At 42.7% G+C, this 18,771-nt stretch overlaps 1 protein-coding gene across 1 annotated transcript; it reads right to left on the bottom strand.

The window, feature by feature from the left end:
* Window positions 1–3,481: 3,481 nt before the first annotated feature.
* LOC133525985 (sortilin-related receptor-like) lies at window positions 3,482–18,634 on the bottom strand. The gene is made up of 13 exons (XM_061862438.1): window positions 18,452–18,634; window positions 18,003–18,161; window positions 17,220–17,386; window positions 16,382–16,497; window positions 15,382–15,596; window positions 14,360–14,600; window positions 11,617–11,883; window positions 9,909–10,041; window positions 9,087–9,192; window positions 8,326–8,451; window positions 6,997–7,139; window positions 6,065–6,273; window positions 3,482–3,833 (listed from the first exon to the last, which is right to left on the bottom strand). The coding sequence occupies exons 1-13, from the start codon at window positions 18,461–18,463 to the stop codon at window positions 3,625–3,627; spliced, it is 2,103 nt and encodes a 700-aa protein (XP_061718422.1). The 5' UTR covers window positions 18,464–18,634; the 3' UTR covers window positions 3,482–3,624.
* Between the last annotated feature and the right edge of the window lie 137 nt (window positions 18,635–18,771).

Genomic DNA, 18,771 nt, shown 5'->3' with positions numbered 1-18,771 from the left:
CAATATGTAAAGATGCTTAATTAACTAGCGGTTCAAACCTCGGTCGTGCTATACCCCTTCAGCTGTGGAAAAGCCCCTCGGGCCCGAGCAGTTTTGCAACTATAGCAATACAAGCATAAAGGTGAGATTCTGATGTCAACTACTTACTTTCCACAACTGAGAGGGTATACACGGTATAACACGAGGAACCCCAAGGATTTTAACAGTGTATTCCTGATTACATTTAAAGACTAAAATGTCATATTTTTTTCTGTAATTCGCCTAGTTTCAGAGTTAATACCAATAAAAAAAACATCTTCGTAGTGTTACTTGGTACAAAACGCTTTTTGATGGCTGATGCCATTATGGGGCGTATTCTAAATAACCTTATTGATAAAAGTGACAAGTAACACTTTGGAAAAACATGCAAAAAGATGACTAAACATTCGGTTAGAATCCTCATCATACACAGACAAGAGGTTAAAAATGTGTAAAAAAAAAATTACGCGTTTGAAATGCCCGTGATTAAGACCCCATTATAGTAGGGAGTTATTATCACGAGCCATTATAACCCAATGGGCTACAAAAAGCAAGCTCGGATCTTGCTTGCTGTTGTTAATTTAACAATTATGGATGTATTATGGATTCCAATTAAATAAATAATTGAATTGAATTAAAACAAATATGTTATTGAATTTACGCTAGAACACGTGGCTGATTAGGTGATTAGTGCAAAATTATTTTTTTATACATGAAAATATGCGTATAAATTTTCTTTTTGAATAGTATTCTTAAAATAAGTTTAATTATACTTAGTGGTAGTGTTTTTATTTTAGATTGTAATAAAATAATTCATACTAACGTTATTTTATTGAAAGACCACTCTGTCTCGAATCTTGATATCTGTCGAATTGCTCCGAATATTTTACTCACGGCTATCTTTTTCCATAAATGTATTCCGCCCCCAGGTTGAATATTACCCAAAACACAATTTCCCACTATTAATAAATGTTATGACTGATTAATAAACGTTTCGATTGACTAAACTAAGATTCTATACGTCAAAACTCTCGCACGACATTATTTGACAATAACCGTACTCTATACAGTGGAGTAGCTCGCGGCACAATGAAATGAAATGAAAATATTTATTTACAGTACATATGGGGCTACTTTATAGCACTAGTGCGAGAAGTAGCATATTACGTTACTGTGTCGAACATTTAAAGGGCCATATGTACTGTAAAACGTTGTACGATACATGTGCGAATAGGTAATTCGCAACTCGTGTCGATTTAAAACACTCCCTTCGGTCGTGTTTTAATTTATCGCCACTCGTTTCGAATTTCCTATTTTTCGCACTTGTATCGTAATGTACTATTCTGGCAACGAGTGGCCCATTATTACCGTATTATTTTAAATAATATATGTATTATAAAACACATTATGGCTGCAATGCATTGTGCAACCCCATAGGAACCGGAATTTGAAACCCTTCGGTCAGAACTCCTTGGTGAACAATACCCGCGGTACCAATGATACCTCTGGGGTTATTTTTGAGGTCAATTCTGCTAGAATATAGTAATATTAGGATGGATGGTGGGTCGTACCGTGGTCGCCGATGGTGGCCTGTCCGCGCCGGCTGTCGTAGCTGAAGCGCAGCAGCGAGCGCGCGAGGCGACGGTTGCGCAGCAGCACGTGCAGCAGCGCGCCGCCCAGCAGCGCGTAGTAATATTAGGATGGATGGTGGGTCGTACCGTGGTCGCCGATGGTGGCCTGTCCGCGCCGGCTGTCGTAGCTGAAGCGCAGCAGCGAGCGCGCGAGGCGACGGTTGCGCAGCAGCACGTGCAGCAGCGCGCCGCCCAGCAGCGCGTAGTAATATTAGGATGGATGGTGGGTCGTACCGTGGTCGCCGATGGTGGCCTGTCCGCGCCGGCTGTCGTAGCTGAAGCGCAGCAGCGAGCGCGCGAGGCGACGGTTGCGCAGCAGCACGTGCAGCAGCGCGCCGCCCAGCAGCGCGTAGTAATATTAGGATGGATGGTGGGTCGTACCGTGGTCGCCGATGGTGGCCTGTCCGCGCCGGCTGTCGTAGCTGAAGCGCAGCAGCGAGCGCGCGAGGCGACGGTTGCGCAGCAGCACGTGCAGCAGCGCGCCGCCCAGCAGCGCGTAGTAATATTAGGATGGATGGTGGGTCGTACCGTGGTCGCCGATGGTGGCCTGTCCGCGCCGGCTGTCGTAGCTGAAGCGCAGCAGCGAGCGCGCGAGGCGACGGTTGCGCAGCAGCACGTGCAGCAGCGCGCCGCCCAGCAGCGCGTAGTAATATTAGGATGGATGGTGGGTCGTACCGTGGTCGCCGATGGTGGCCTGTCCGCGCCGGCTGTCGTAGCTGAAGCGCAGCAGCGAGCGCGCGAGGCGACGGTTGCGCAGCAGCACGTGCAGCAGCGCGCCGCCCAGCAGCGCGTAGTAATATTAGGATGGATGGTGGGTCGTACCGTGGTCGCCGATGGTGGCCTGTCCGCGCCGGCTGTCGTAGCTGAAGCGCAGCAGCGAGCGCGCGAGGCGACGGTTGCGCAGCAGCACGTGCAGCAGCGCGCCGCCCAGCAGCGCGTAGTAATATTAGGATGGATGGTGGGTCGTACCGTGGTCGCCGATGGTGGCCTGTCCGCGCCGGCTGTCGTAGCTGAAGCGCAGCAGCGAGCGCGCGAGGCGACGGTTGCGCAGCAGCACGTGCAGCAGCGCGCCGCCCAGCAGCGCGTAGTAATATTAGGATGGATGGTGGGTCGTACCGTGGTCGCCGATGGTGGCCTGTCCGCGCCGGCTGTCGTAGCTGAAGCGCAGCAGCGAGCGCGCGAGGCGACGGTTGCGCAGCAGCACGTGCAGCAGCGCGCCGCCCAGCAGCGCGTAGTAATATTAGGATGGATGGTGGGTCGTACCGTGGTCGCCGATGGTGGCCTGTCCGCGCCGGCTGTCGTAGCTGAAGCGCAGCAGCGAGCGCGCGAGGCGACGGTTGCGCAGCAGCACGTGCAGCAGCGCGCCGCCCAGCAGCGCGTAGTAATATTAGGATGGATGGTGGGTCGTACCGTGGTCGCCGATGGTGGCCTGTCCGCGCCGGCTGTCGTAGCTGAAGCGCAGCAGCGAGCGCGCGAGGCGACGGTTGCGCAGCAGCACGTGCAGCAGCGCGCCGCCCAGCAGCGCGTAGTAATATTAGGATGGATGGTGGGTCGTACCGTGGTCGCCGATGGTGGCCTGTCCGCGCCGGCTGTCGTAGCTGAAGCGCAGCAGCGAGCGCGCGAGGCGACGGTTGCGCAGCAGCACGTGCAGCAGCGCGCCGCCCAGCAGCGCGTAGTAATATTAGGATGGATGGTGGGTCGTACCGTGGTCGCCGATGGTGGCCTGTCCGCGCCGGCTGTCGTAGCTGAAGCGCAGCAGCGAGCGCGCGAGGCGACGGTTGCGCAGCAGCACGTGCAGCAGCGCGCCGCCCAGCAGCGCGTAGTAATATTAGGATGGATGGTGGGTCGTACCGTGGTCGCCGATGGTGGCCTGTCCGCGCCGGCTGTCGTAGCTGAAGCGCAGCAGCGAGCGCGCGAGGCGACGGTTGCGCAGCAGCACGTGCAGCAGCGCGCCGCCCAGCAGCGCGTAGTAATATTAGGATGGATGGTGGGTCGTACCGTGGTCGCCGATGGTGGCCTGTCCGCGCCGGCTGTCGTAGCTGAAGCGCAGCAGCGAGCGCGCGAGGCGACGGTTGCGCAGCAGCACGTGCAGCAGCGCGCCGCCCAGCAGCGCCGCGCCCAGCAGCGCCGCGCCGCCGCCCCACCACAGCGCCGACGTCGCCGCCGCCTCCGGTTCCGCCGATCCTAATGGAAAAAACTCTCTTTACTAAGTTTTTTTTATAATAAACTGATCGGCGATTGGCCCTAGTCACACCTGATGGAAAGTGAAGACAGGGCCTAGGATGGAGCTCACCGGTTCAGTAGTAGCCTATTCACTCTTGCTTTAAAGAGACCGAGGTCATATTTATCAGGGAGTACAGATGGCGGGAGCGCATTCCATTCTTTAGCCGTCCATACCAAAAATGAGGACGAAAACCGTTTCGTGCGAACAAATGGAACGTTTACCACGAACGGGTGCATTCGGTGAGAGTCAGAATGGCGGGTGTACCTAGATAAAAATAAATAAAAAGCATACCATATTTTTGTACCTAATTTGAACTATTTAGTACCTCCGTTAAAAAAAAAATTTACCTCACGGTACATTAGATTATCATCAAAAAAAATTTCCTTTAAAATTTTAATCATCAACTTATAACCTCATTATACACAATTTATATGTTCATAAAAGCTTGTCGCGCGATTTAATTGGATAAACAAACTAGTTCCTCTTTAATTAAGTAACTTGATCTGCTTAATTTAAATTTTCGAACATTTTAATTTAATTTAATACTTATAGGTACTTAAACCTCGCGACAAGCTTTTATGAACATATAAATTGTGTATAATGAGGTTATAAGTTGATGATTAAAATTTTAAAGGAAAATTTTATTTTCTTAGAAAATAAAAACTTTTACTAAAAAAAATTTACTTTTATTTTATTTTTTACTTTTTATTTATTTTGAGTTACTCTCACCAATCCCTTTCATTTGATACCCATATTGTAGAAGTGCATTAAAAATAACTATTCCGCCATCTTGGATGTTCCGCCATATTGGATTTACGAGTAGAATAACGTCACATATTTTTTCGAGTTACTGTCAACAATCCCTTTCATTTGATACCCATATTGTAGAAGTGCATTAAAAATAACTATTCCGCCATCTTGAATGGTCCGCCATGTTGGATTGAGAATGACGTCACATAATTTATCATGCATTGTCATCCAAACTAAACGTGTATACAAAATTTCAGCTCAATCGGCTAAAGATATCTGCTTCAAAATTGAGTTGCAAGATTCCACCCGAACAAACATACATACATTGCAAGTTAAATAAAAGCTTTTAAAAACAGTACACCCGCAAGGAGAGGTAACTGTGTCCGATGTGTGTCCACATCGGACACTTGGGGTTCCCAGGTCAGGCCACAATTAAACATCAATCCCATGTTTTTAACTTTGGTGGAAAAAGGGATAACATTGTCACCCAACATAGACATTTATTTAAGCGTCACATCTCAAGAACTGTTTGACATACGGCCCGGTATTATACGTTATTATTTCTAAGCGACACTCACCTAACATCTCCAAAGTGTGAACTTCACTGATGTGGCTGTAATATCCGTAGACACAATTCGAATAGCACAGTACAATGGCCCGCGAGCGACAGGAATGGTGATGAGTCGAAGAGTTTGAAGCTATCTCTGTCTTGTTTACTTTTTCCTACACTCACCTAACAAGTCAAGAGTATGCACCTCGCTGATGTTACTATAATACCTTCAGACACGACTCGCATGACGCAGAAGTACGGGCACACACATTATGGCTGCGATGCATTTCGCAACCCCGCTGTGTCAGGGAACCGGCCACGGAACCGCCGGAACTCGACACCCTTCGGCCAAAACTCACGGTCCGAACGCTCACCACAAAATAATTAAAATTCGCATTGTGTCGATATTTTTAACATCAGGACTCTCGGGATGAATCCGGACTAGACTCCCAAGAAACTCACCTCACATCTCCAAAGTATGCACTTCACTGATATCGGTGTAATACCCGTCCTCGGACACACCGTCCGCGGGCGACAGGCACTGTGATGGGTCGGGGGGTATTATTATTATTATTGTAGTTTGTGGGCCTTTGAATGCCACGTCGACCAGGCATTGGTCTATTGTGCCAGCCCTTTAAAGTTCATTACTGATGCCCGTTGAATCCAGGAAATTCCAGATTCTTTGGGCCGTAATGTTCTGTACCTCATAGGGTTGCAATACGTGCCGCCCTAGGTAGGTACTTCTTTTTGACATTAGTGGTCCACAGGAGCAGAGAATGTGCATTGCAGTCTCGGGGGGTATTTGATGCGATCTCCGTCCCTCAATACATTCGAAGCATGTCTTAAAGTGATTCTATGGCTAACCGGTTTAGTTTTTCTTACGACACTCACCTAACATCTCCAAAGTGTGGACTTCACTGATGTCGCTGTAGTACCCGTCCTCGGACACGACTCGCACGGCGCAGTACAGCGGGCCGCGGGCGACGGGCACGGTGATGAGGCGAGGCGAGTGTGAAGCGATCTCCGTCCGCATTGAGCCGGTCGGGTGTAGCAGGTCCTCGGGGATTTCCGTTTCGGAGACTATGATTTCGTAGTTGTATCTGAAATTAAAGATGGCTTTAGTAAGCTGATAAATGGCAAAAACTAAGTGACTACGGACGCGGATCGTGGAGATCTTTATTGTTTAACAGAGGCATGTTTATTGATCTTTCTATTTAATCTAGATTTGTATTTGTTTGGATTTGTGTTTGGCTACAGAGTAGCCAGCAACGGGATGTACATAGCACTGGAGTTCAACCAGCTTGTCTATATTAAGGTCATCTAGCGCTTTATCTTAATGAAGATTTAAAAACGTAAGTCTACTATCAATTTTGATAACATTGGGTGAGACACAACATTATTGAAAATATTTTGAAACACTTTCTTGTATGTCAACCACAGCTATTCCCCTACGTTTGGTTTTTTAAATATTATTATTATTAAAGGAGTTAGTGGCAGTTAAAACTTTGTATGAATTCTGTTTTAAGAATAGAATAGAATAACAAGACACATGACATTACATAATATAACAAAAACTATGAAAGTAATATAAAGTGCCATGAAATGGCCTCATCTCAGCATCCTCCTCCTTTCTTCTTTCTTTTCGCTCCTAATCTTTATAAAAAAAAAATCTAAAATATTCAAACGTAGGGGCGTAGCTATGGTTACTATACATCAAATTATGTAAAAATATTTTCCATAATGTCAATATCCAGAGAGGAAAATAGGGACTTCGTTTGTATGAAGAATTGGCCGTCCTCTTTCCTCTTATAAACGCCACTCACTTGTGGTCGCCGTCCTCTTGCCGGTTGTCCCAGTTGACCATGAGGTGTCCGTTGGGCGCGAGCCACGCCACCACGGCGGCCGGCGCGGGCAATTGTTGTCCGAGGACGTGTTTACACGTCACGGCCGCTGACGGCACGTTGGCCTGTACACGAAGGTATACTACATTGTTATTACGATTTGAAATTGACCCACCATGCAAAAGGTAAGTTGGTTATTATAGCCTCGTAAGGCCTAATGTGCATTATAATGTACACTATGATTTTATCTAATTATAAATAAATAATAAATATTATATGACATTATTACACAAATTGACTAAGTCCCACAGTATCGCTCAATAAGGCTTGTGTTGTGGGTACTTAGACAACGATACATATAATACATAAATATTAATAAATACTTAAATACATATTATAACACCCATGACTCAGGAACAAATATCAGTGCTCATCACACGACTAAATGCCCTTACCAGGATTTGAACCCGGGACCATCGGCTTCATAGGCGGGGTCACTACCCACTAGGCCAGACCGGTCATCAAAAAATTAGAACCTTATATAAACCAAATAAAGTAGCAATTATATTATTTCATTACTTTCTCAAACAAACAATAATCATCCCAATTTTACTTTGTATCCTAATGATTAGAGATGCAACAGATATCCGGTCACTATCCGGTATCTGGCCATATTTTTACTGTCCGGCCGAATACCGAATAGTTGCGTAGTATCCGGCCGGATATCGGATAGTAATTTAGCACGATATTTATTTATTTTATTTATTTAGGGCATCAATAGCAATACAAAAAGTAATACATAGCATAATGAACAGAAAACATAGCCAATAACAGATGTCCACAAAAGTACAACTAACATGCAATAACTAAGCGGAAACAAGAGATTACAAAAAAAATAAGGGAGTTAAAAAGCACTTTATACAAAGTAGACACACAATATGCACTAAACACTAAAATATCTTATAAATAACAAAACGAAGTTAATTATTAAGCACTCGCAACGAAAATATTGTATTGTAACGTACCGCTATTCAATACTCACTGTAAGTGAATTTAGTTCACTTATATTTAAATGACTGCCCATAACTAGAAACAAGCTGCAACCTGCATCGAGCTTTGAGCAATCGCGCGATCGAATTTAATTAATTTTAACAAAACTGTTATTCGGCCGGATATTCGACGACCGGATACCGAATATTCAGTGGACCCAACGGCCGGATATCCGGTATCTCATCTTACTACAAAAAATCTTTTTAGAAAAAACACTCTTGTGTAGTTTTTAGATAGTGTATACATACATATAATACTCACAGATATGCAGATGTTATACCGCCCGCCAATGGCCACGTTCTCGATAGAGTGAGACAGCGACACGTTCGTAGTTGGCTTGAGCTCGTAGCGGCTGACTTTGTTGCGGGTCAGCTCCGTTATATCCAGCTAGAACAAACGAATGTAAACCTAAAACCTAACTACATATGACCCACCAATAATGAGTATATTTTTTTACTACCGTTGGTTAAAATATATTAATGGTTACGCTGTCAACTATATTCAACAAGAATATAAAATATTTGTGCGCAGTGGCGGGTTTGCCATCTTATGACCTAAATCTGAAAATTAACCCCGTAACGCCCAATGTGCACAATGTATTCCATTTCAACCTTTGTATCCTGTTTGTGGAAACCTGTAATTGGCTTCCCTGATACATATTTATGTTAACCTAGTTTTAGTTTATTTAAGCTGTTGGTTTTCCGAATAAAATACAATAATAAATATAAATACAATCTAATTTGAAACTTTAATAAACCAAATAAAGAAGAATTTCTTTTGTTTCATTACTTTTTCAGACAAACGAAATTCATCGCAATTTACTATATAACAAGGTTCAAATTAAAAATAGAAAGATTTTGACATAACAGTTCGCGCCATTAAATTTGGAACCCACCCACATGCCATTTATCAACTGTTACACACACGTAACAGTTGATAAATGGCATTCAAAGAACGGTGGGTGGTATTACTCTAAATTCAATTTCTGCTACACAAAGTTCAAAATAAATATAAGTTCTTACTCTGTAGGCCACTGCCTCGTTTATGACGTCACAGTTTGCTTTCCATAAGATTTCCATTTTAGTCTTGTTGGCGTTGAATACTACGTGAAGATTTTTTATCGGGGCCCTGTAAATAAATAAATAATTATTTAAATATGCAATGGCACTTACACCACGATCAGTAGCTCTCACGGCCCCTAAACCGAATTGGAAGGCATCGCCCATTTTTAGAGTATATGCAATCTTAAAAGAGTTTGTTAAAAACCTTAGCCATTTTATAATTTAAATTATTAGTGTTTGACGTGCACGTGCTGCAGGCGTTGCTTCAATTGATGATCCTCGAAACGGATCAAAATAAGTGAATCTACTGAAATGTGTGTAGCCTGTTTTAAAATTATTTTCACCACACCAACTGGTAAAGGGCCTCTTGATTGTTCAAAAACTAATGAGAAAATTGCATTTTATCCACATGTGGGGCAAAGTACTGTGGGGCTAGTAGAATTGATTTTTAAATGATGATTTTGAATGATAATTTTTTTATTACGTTCATTTGGATTTGATTTCATTTGAATTTTTTAGCATTTCATAGATAGCAGTTTCCTCGTGTTGGTGTGGTGAAAAATTTTGTGTTTCCTCGGAGGCAAAGTTTGTTTAACCCTGGTGCATTGAAACCCTCGCAACGCTCAAGATTCCACTTCTCGAACCACTCGCTACGCTCGTGGTTCAATTTTGCAATCTTTCGCTTGCTCGGGTATCAATATTAGCACGAGCGGTGAAACAACAACTTTGCCCTTTTTTACAAGGGTAAAACAAATAACTATTTCATATTGAAGGAATTCTTACTTGGCATTCTCGCGGGTCATGATCTCGTGTATCTTGGCGATGGGTCCGTTAGCGAGCGTTACGGCGAATATGTAACTCTCGCACGCGTGCAGATCGTCGATCTGCATGCTCGTCTGCTTGGTCGAGATCTTAGCTGGAAAATAAGCGGAGCGTTAAAATCTGATTCTAACATTCTACTGTTGGAACATCCCGACAGAAAGAAACCTTGTCAGTGACGTCATATAGTGAACCAATTTGATTCCTAGGCGACTATGGAACCAGTGCTTATTGAGTCCTGTACGTCATGTATCTAGTAGTAAAGCGACAAGGTTTTATAATGGCCTAGGATTCAAATTTGTTAACACACTATCACATTTAAGAGTTCAGGACAAGGAAAAGGACCTAGCATTCAATTTGGACGTTCCATCTAGGCCACTCTGTTGAAACAACATTGGAATAGCCATCTATTTGTGCAGGGTGATTCTTTTCAAAGTATCTGTAATGTTAAGCCGTTATTAGTACGTTAGATAGATAGATACATTCTTTATTCATACCCACAACATGCATGGCATCGGCATCAAAACAAACAAAAAAGAAAAGTGTAAAATAAAAACATGCAAACTTAATTTAATAAAAAACATTTTTTAGTTAATTAATACGCCATGTGTCGTGGCACAGAAAAGGCGCTGACTCAGCATAGTGATGCAGCAAGCCACATCGCTGGTATTCTGCCAGTACCTTACACAAAAATGTGCAACGCTTTTTAAACACCTAAGTTGGTACAAGAAAGAAAGAAAAACTACTGTGCAATTTGTGTATATTACATATATATGCGTGTGTGCGTGTTTTTTCTATCTTATGGACTTTTGGTAAATTGTAATACTTTAAAAAGAAACACCCGCGTAAAATCTGAAGAATGAGTGTAACGTCATTCAAAACGTTATGAGGCCTCGACGGAACATCCAGTAGGGGAACACATCGCCGACGTCCATTACTCCTTGATCAAATACTATAACCGATAACCTAATATTCACATTAAAAAATACTCACTCTTCCAGTAATCCTAGTATGCATCACATCATTATAATACACCGCGACTCCAAAACCTTCCCCTTATATCTGTCACTAGTCAGAATCGATTTTACCAAGAACTTAATTAATTATTTTTCACCACACCAGCTGATAACGGCTCTTTTGGTACTTCAAAAACTGATGAGAAAGTTTATATTCACATGTCTGGTAAAGTAATCAAATGCTAATTTTGAGTTGTTTCTTTATGTTGCCTGGTAGAATAAACTTTTAAATGATGATTTTGAATGATAAATATTTAATAACATTAATTTTGATTTTGTTTGATATTTCAGTTAGTATTTTCCTTTGGTGTGGTGTAAAATGTTGTTTCACTCGGTGGCAAAGTTTGTTTAACCCTCGTGTCTTAATCAATATTTTACAATAATAGCACGAGTGGTTAAACAACAACTATGCCCCCATGTAAAACAAATAAAGGCTCACATTATCAAAACACTTACTCTCTTACCCTGGTAATACACCGCGTACTCCAATTCCTTCCCTTTGTATCTATCACTAGTCGGAGGCGACAACTCGAGATTCACCGACGTCCGTTTCTCCTTGATAAGGCACGGGGTACTGTTGATGACGTCATCGACGGTGCCCTCCGGTTTGAGGAAGATAAACTTCAAAATCTACGACTCGGACTTAAAATACTCACTCTCTTTCCCGGGAATCCTAGTATGCATCACATCATTGTAATACACCGCGTATTCCAACTCCTTCCCCTTATATCTGTCAGTAGTCGGAGGCGACCACTCCAACTTGACTGATGTCCGTTTCTCCTTGATAAGGTACGCGGTACTGTTGATGACGTCATCGACGATGCCTTCGGGCTTGAGGAAGATGGTGAGAGGGTGGCCGGTGATGGAGCCTTTGTACGCCATTATGTCCACGTCGATGTGGACGCCGGTTGGGAGGTTTGTTACTGGAAAGGAAATACATGTTATTGTCGTAGAGTATGTGAAGGTTACATTGACAGTGTACGCCATGACAACTAAAGCATAGTTCATATAGAATTGGCACATAATTAGCAATGTTTAAAAAATAATAATTCCATGGCGGGAAAAAAATTGACAATTACAGTTCAATCACCAACCTTCAAAGTATTAATTGTCAAAATATTTTTTTCCTAGCTTTTTGCATTTTAAAGTTTTCGACCATGAAAATTGAGAACAGGAGATTGATTGTGCACAAATACTTCGAAAATTCTTATCGATCCCGGACAAAGACAGCTAAGTCGCTTAAGATGTTAAAAGCTAGTATTTGTGGGGTCATAAAACGTTACAAGGAGACTCTATCAGCTGACAGGAAAACACAAACTAATCGGAGGTCTGGTACAAATAACAAGATTTTGGGAAAAAAGACCTAAGGTCACTCAAACAAAATTCAGGACGGTCTAATTACGATTTATCCCAAAAAATCAAAGAAACTTCTAGAAAGATAAAGATGATTCACCTCAGAGGTGGCTATAAGAGCTATCGAGCAATAAAACAGCCAAATCGGACTGTTAAACAGATCCGACAAGCTAAAACACTAGCTCGACTATTGTACGACCCAGTATTGACAGAATTCGAAGGTTGCTTGTAGTTGGACGACAAGACGTATGTAAAACTCGATTTTAATCAACTACTCGGTTCGAAGTTTTATATGGCCAATAATAGAGGTCATTTACCCGAAAAATTTAAGTTCGTGAAACTTGACAAGTTCGCAAAAAACATATGATATGGCAAGGAATTAATAATTGCGGCTGTAAGACGAAAAGTTTTATAACATAGTCAACAATGAAGTCGGACCTTTATATTAAAGAGTGCTTAGAGAAATGAGTATTGGCATTTATTAGATCCCATAACGGTCCTGTGAAATGTTGGCCAGATTTAGCCAGCTGCCACTACTCAAAAAAAGTTTTGGGCTGGTATGCTAATAATCAGGCCAAATACATACCCCGCGAGATGAATCCTTCGAATCGTCCCCAATTTCAATCTATCAAATACTATTGGGCAATCATGAAATAAAATTAAATAAGACTAGTCAAATTGTCCAGGGTATCAATTCATTGCGATCTACAAGAAATCAACACGCCAAAAATGTCGACAAAAGTGTTGTGCAGAAAAGGACGGGGGTCCATTATGAAAACAGTTCGTAATTATTAACATAACAGAGATTTTTTTTTTAATTTATACATATTTGAAAGCTAAATACATTACTATTTAAAATTCACCATTCATAACTTTCTTATTTTATTAACTTAAAAAAATAACAATCTTCTAGTGCGTACCAATTCTATCTGAACTATGCTTTATAAGCGTCCTTGACGCTACATCTCACAATGAATTTAGGTCTACTCAACGTTCAATTTGTTAAAAAAAAATTTTTTTTGAAGACTAATTGATGCGCATCACGGTGTGTTTGAGAATATTCCTTACCCTTCATACACTGGTCTCCTGACCGCCTAGCATGACTTGTGTTTTCGCGCACGTCTACATATATCTAGTACAACTTCAAGTATATCGCGCAAGGCATGCTACGGTCTATATTTTATTTATTTAACAATTTGATTCAGACAACAAGGCCTTACAAATACCTTATAGACTAACATACATGTGACGTTATCTATGAAAAGGGACCTTATTGTCGATGGTGCTTTCGCCGTTATAAACGATGCTCCGATACAAATACAACGCTGCGCGACGCAGTGCGGCGTAAGGGCCATCGACAATAAGGTCCCTTTTCATAGATAATGCCATACATATGCATTTTGTAAGATTAAAACTAAACACTATTTATATTAGTCGTATTGGTAGTAATCGGCTCCCAAGGCACGTAGCTTGGCGCAAGCGGCGTCATAACCAGTTTAAAGCCCTCAATGCCTTTAAACGTCCCAGGTCATGGACACATCCCGCCACCTGCGCGTCTTAAAAGCCGCAGGAGTTTTATGCGGAGCACCAGCCCCCTGCAGGGTGAGCCGGCCGATGTGCGCCGCTTGCTGTGGCAGACCCGGTGCCCTCCACCAGACGTGTACGTGCAGGCTTTGGAGCAACTACCGCCTGGCCATAAAGAACCTTGGCCAATTTGGAAGTCCTTAAACAGGCTCAGGTCCCAAGTTGGTCGCTGCAAGCAAAATATGGCCAAATGGGGATTGCTCCGTAGCTCCTCGACTCAATGTACCTGCGACACAGCAACGCAAACCATGGCACATCTACTGGCGTGCCCCACATGCCCACATCACTGCTCGGAGCTGGATCTGAGGGACGCGACAGCCAGGGCTGTCAACACCGCTGCCTATTGGGCTTCCATCGTATAAAAAAAAAAGGGAACCTCGACACGAAAAGAAGAAGAAGGGTTATGCTTTGATTGATACTCGTAACTGACTTGAGAATATTCTACCAGTATAAAATACTTACATGTGACATTAGTCGCATTAGTAATAATAGGGTCCCAAGGCACATAGCTCGGCGCAGGCGGACGCACGACCAACTTAAAGCCTTCAATTCCTTTGATCTTGTCCCAAGTTAGCAGGGCTGTGCTTTCGTTGATGCGGGTAACGCCGATGTGGTTAAGATCGTCGACATCGCCAACGTCGTCGAAAGTGATCGTCATTACGGGGGACGGCTCGGAGGTGTAGGCGCCGTTGGTGGCTGTTATCTGTGGGACAAAATAGCTAATATAAGTAAGTTTATTTACCATACCAGACCTTAACTCGTGGGAATAAGGTTTAAGAATGGTCCGTTAGGGATCTGGATTTCAGAAAAAGGTAAAAGAAACGTATTGTGATTGAACGGAATCACATAAACAATATTGATGTAAGGATTTAATCTAAATTCACGGTGATACTTTAGTTTGTATTTACTTTCTAGCCACGTGCGCATCATAACTTGCTAAGACTGATGCAATTTTCTTTGTTAGAATACTTAGGTCACTAGATAAGTTTTGCAATAGACAAATATGAAACAAAGAAGTGATCTAACAAATATACTTTTTGAAACTATATTTCGATATGTTTCGTGGGAAAACATTTGCATTCTTTTTAAATTTACTTATCAAAAAATAAATGTAAACTTAAAATAAGTCGGTGTGGGCTAAATACGGTTTATGAATATTTTATACAGCATTTTCATTTCATACAAAATTTTAATATATTTTTTAATAAGTAGATTTACAAAGAAAGTAAATGTATTCCCGCCACACATTATCTATGGAAATATAGTTTTAAAAAGTAAACGTGATAGGCCACCTCTTCGTTTCATATTTGTCTATTAAAATTGCAAAACTTATCTGGTGACCTATGTCAACATTCGATATGCAATGCGATTGAAGGCCTTTTTATAGGCCTCTAGTGGCATGAGGATAAACAACTATATAGTAGTAAGACACTGTATTGTATCGGATCTGTCCCTCGGGGGGCGCTGGTGGTTCTCCAACTTACCCAGAAAGAATAATTCATGTTCGGCCTGAAATAACCATTGATGGTCATGTTGGTGTCGTCGCCCTTGGTCTTCTTGTCCATGGGCGGCACCGGCGGGCTGTAGGACAGCGTGTAGTGCCGCAGCCGGCCCGCGGGCGCGGCCGGCGGGTCCCACTCCACCAGGATGCGGCTGCCGGTCAGCTGGGCCACGCTCACTTTTAAGGGTGGTGAGGGTTCTGGAACGAAAAATGGTCAATTTAATTTTTATCATTTGATATTTATGTCTGCATACAATTGCAAAGAAATTTGTTTACTCACAATAATATGAACCTAGGAGGAAGGACGCCTTGGTTCGGGGAGTATCCGAGATCCAAAACGACCCACCCACGACCTACCATGTTACGCAGAGTTTTTAGAGCCAAACAAGCCACGCCTCAAATCCAGAAATCCCTCGTCAACCACCTAGCAGATACTCAATTTAATCTAAAACGCGAGTGGGCAAAATCGTGGTATTTGTCAATGGCGGGAAAACTAAGCTCTGAAATTACGCCTGGCTCCAGAATGATGGGTTCCTCCCTAGACGAGACTGGCGTAAACTTAATAGACTCCGTACTGGTCACGGTCGATGCGCCTCCTACAAACACCGCTGTGGGTGGGTGGCTTCCCCGGCCTGCAGCTGCGGGCCGGTGCACATAATTCAAGACTGCCCTATAACGCCTTAATGTCGCCGGTCCTCCCGAAGACCTGATCACCCTGAGCGACGAAGCAATGAACTGGCCGACTGGTCTATGTGTAGACATTTAATTAAATTAATAGTTTCTTTTTTTACGATATGTTTTCCATACGATTAAATAATAAAACAATCATATTTTTTGCTCTTTCATCATCCTATTTTTTTTTAATTATGTAAATTTTATTTTATTTTGGTTTCATATTTAATTTTTACAAAATAACCGATCAAACTCAATAAAAGTTGTTCCTAAAAATTTATAGTATGATATATATTCTGTAGTATACTTACGTCCTTCGCCAGTGGTAGTATTGACAAACTTTAAGGACGGATAAGTTTTATTCGTTCTGGTGTCCTGGATGTAGAAGGTCACGTTGTATTGCGTGTACGGCTCCAGACCGGTAAATCTGGAACAATAAAAAACAACTCTATAACGATGCCAAACGAATCGTATACTATAAATACACAGATAAAACAATTGTACACTATTAAATGGCCTTACCATTTTGCGAAAAGGGGAAAATATGTAATATAGGCTTGTGTAATACATTTAAGTCAAAAAGACGCAATTCCCTCCACTGTACTAGATTGAACTATTCCCTAATGATTCTGCTCTTAGTACATTTTAGTACACTACACGTGAAACGGAACGGGAGCGAGGAGTGACAATGACAGCAAAGCGATCCGAGCGAACTAACGACGATCGCGTGCGAATGACGAACGAACGGCTCTCGGCTAATATGAGCGAGACAGCACATAGCCGTCACTCCGTTGCAACTCACGGGAGTAAGCGAGACAACAAATTTTGAAATTCACTAATTTACAGAACGTCCGTAAAAACCGTTCCGTTACATTATTATGCTCAGTTTGTCTCGGTGTACTACTGTACTAGAAGACCGAACTAGTTTATTTGTGAGATTTTACTAGTTAGGAGCGATCTTTTCAGTGAACGAGCACACATAACTCTGCTATGTTATGTTCATAGCACTGTCTCGCTCACACAGCGCAGCGGCCGGCGAATCCTCGTATGATAACCGCGTGTTTTGCTACAGGCCATTGTTAGAATGAGATGAGATGGGACAAACGAATTATTACTAAAATCTTGATAATTGTGTTAAAGTATTGTTACCTGAAAGTGCTCTCGTGGATCCACGTCATGTTAGTCCACACGCCGTCCGACACCTTCGATATGGAGGGCAGGAAGCTGTAGATGAACATCTTTTGCTGGGACATCCAGAAGGATATGAGGAAGCTGCTGGCGTTTATGGATGGCTGATCCACGCCGATACCAAGGATCTGAGGAATTTAAATATAAATTAGCTTCCTTAGTTAGACATAGTTAATAGGGAAGTTTTATTTATCAAAATTAAATTATGAAAGTATGGTATTTATATAGTTTTTATTAGCATAAGAAATGCGAATTTAATATTTTATTATTAAACATAAGATGATTTTTAAATTTCAAAATTAAAAGTAATCTTCTTATCTGTATGTCACGTGATCGAAAACGGGAACCATATTTTTTCCCGTGCAATACTACTATAGCAAAAAAAAGTGTTATTTGTAACAACCGCGATAAGTTTGCATGGCACATTTGACGTTTCTTTGTTACTTCACTGCTTTTGTGACGTCACAAGAATGGCGGCTGCCTTTTAGGCGGGAACATTTATCGTCTCAATTTTAAACGATTTTTTTTTTCAGATTACGACAAATATATTTTCAGGAAATAAAAATACCCGTTGGCTGTGGAAGCTATACAAACATTTATAAATATATTTAAAACATAAAGAATCATTTTTGCGGAGGGGATGTACTGTGAAAGGTTACACACAGGAATATTTACGATTAGGTCGTTCTGCTCTTAACGTGTTTTTTTTTTATTAATTTTTAAATACTTTTTTTTTTTAAATACCTGGATACCGTGCCCAGGAGCTTCGCTGGTGCAGTTGCTCTCATCACTACCATCGTAGCAGTCCTGGTGGCCGTTGCACAGCGACACCTCCGATATGCAGAGCATGCCGTCGCCGCAGAGCGTATAGCCCTGGGGGCATTTTGTGACGTCTGACCGGCCCTGTAGAAAAGGTGTGTTATATAGGCCCTGACAACAAAAAAAATCGGGGATTTAAATATGATTTGAAATTTAATCTTTTAAAACCAAATATAGAAATAAATTCATTCATAATATGTATAAAAATAAATTCAATTACATTTTGTAATAGCATTGATTCAAATTGCCAATTTTTCCTGTATGATGGTCCGCTACAGGTAAAATATTTTTTGGTTTTATGAGATTGAATTTCATATATATATATATATATATCTCTCTCTCTCGTCTCGTCGGCTATACACGTGGGTACACACCTCGCAGTGCATCTCGTCGCTGCCGTCGGCGCAGTCCTGCCGGCGGTCGCAGATGCGGTCGGAGCGCACGCAGCCGCGGTTGTCGTCGCAGGGCGTCTCGTCGGCTATACACGTGGGTACACACCTCGCAGTGCATCTCGTCGCTGCCGTCGGCGCAGTCCTGCCGGCGGTCGCAGATGCGGTCGGAGCGCACGCAGCCGCGGTTGTCGTCGCAGGGCGTCTCGTCGGCTATACACGTGGGTACACACCTCGCAGTGCATCTCGTCGCTGCCGTCGGCGCAGTCCTGCCGGCGGTCGCAGATGCGGTCGGAGCGCACGCA

The sequence above is a fragment of the Cydia pomonella genome, chromosome 15 (genome assembly GCF_033807575.1).
Source record: "Cydia pomonella isolate Wapato2018A chromosome 15, ilCydPomo1, whole genome shotgun sequence".
NCBI classification, from domain to species: domain Eukaryota; kingdom Metazoa; phylum Arthropoda; class Insecta; order Lepidoptera; family Tortricidae; genus Cydia; species Cydia pomonella.
The sequence above is the reverse complement of the archived record's forward strand: the minus strand, read 5'-3'. Positions and strand labels throughout refer to the sequence as shown.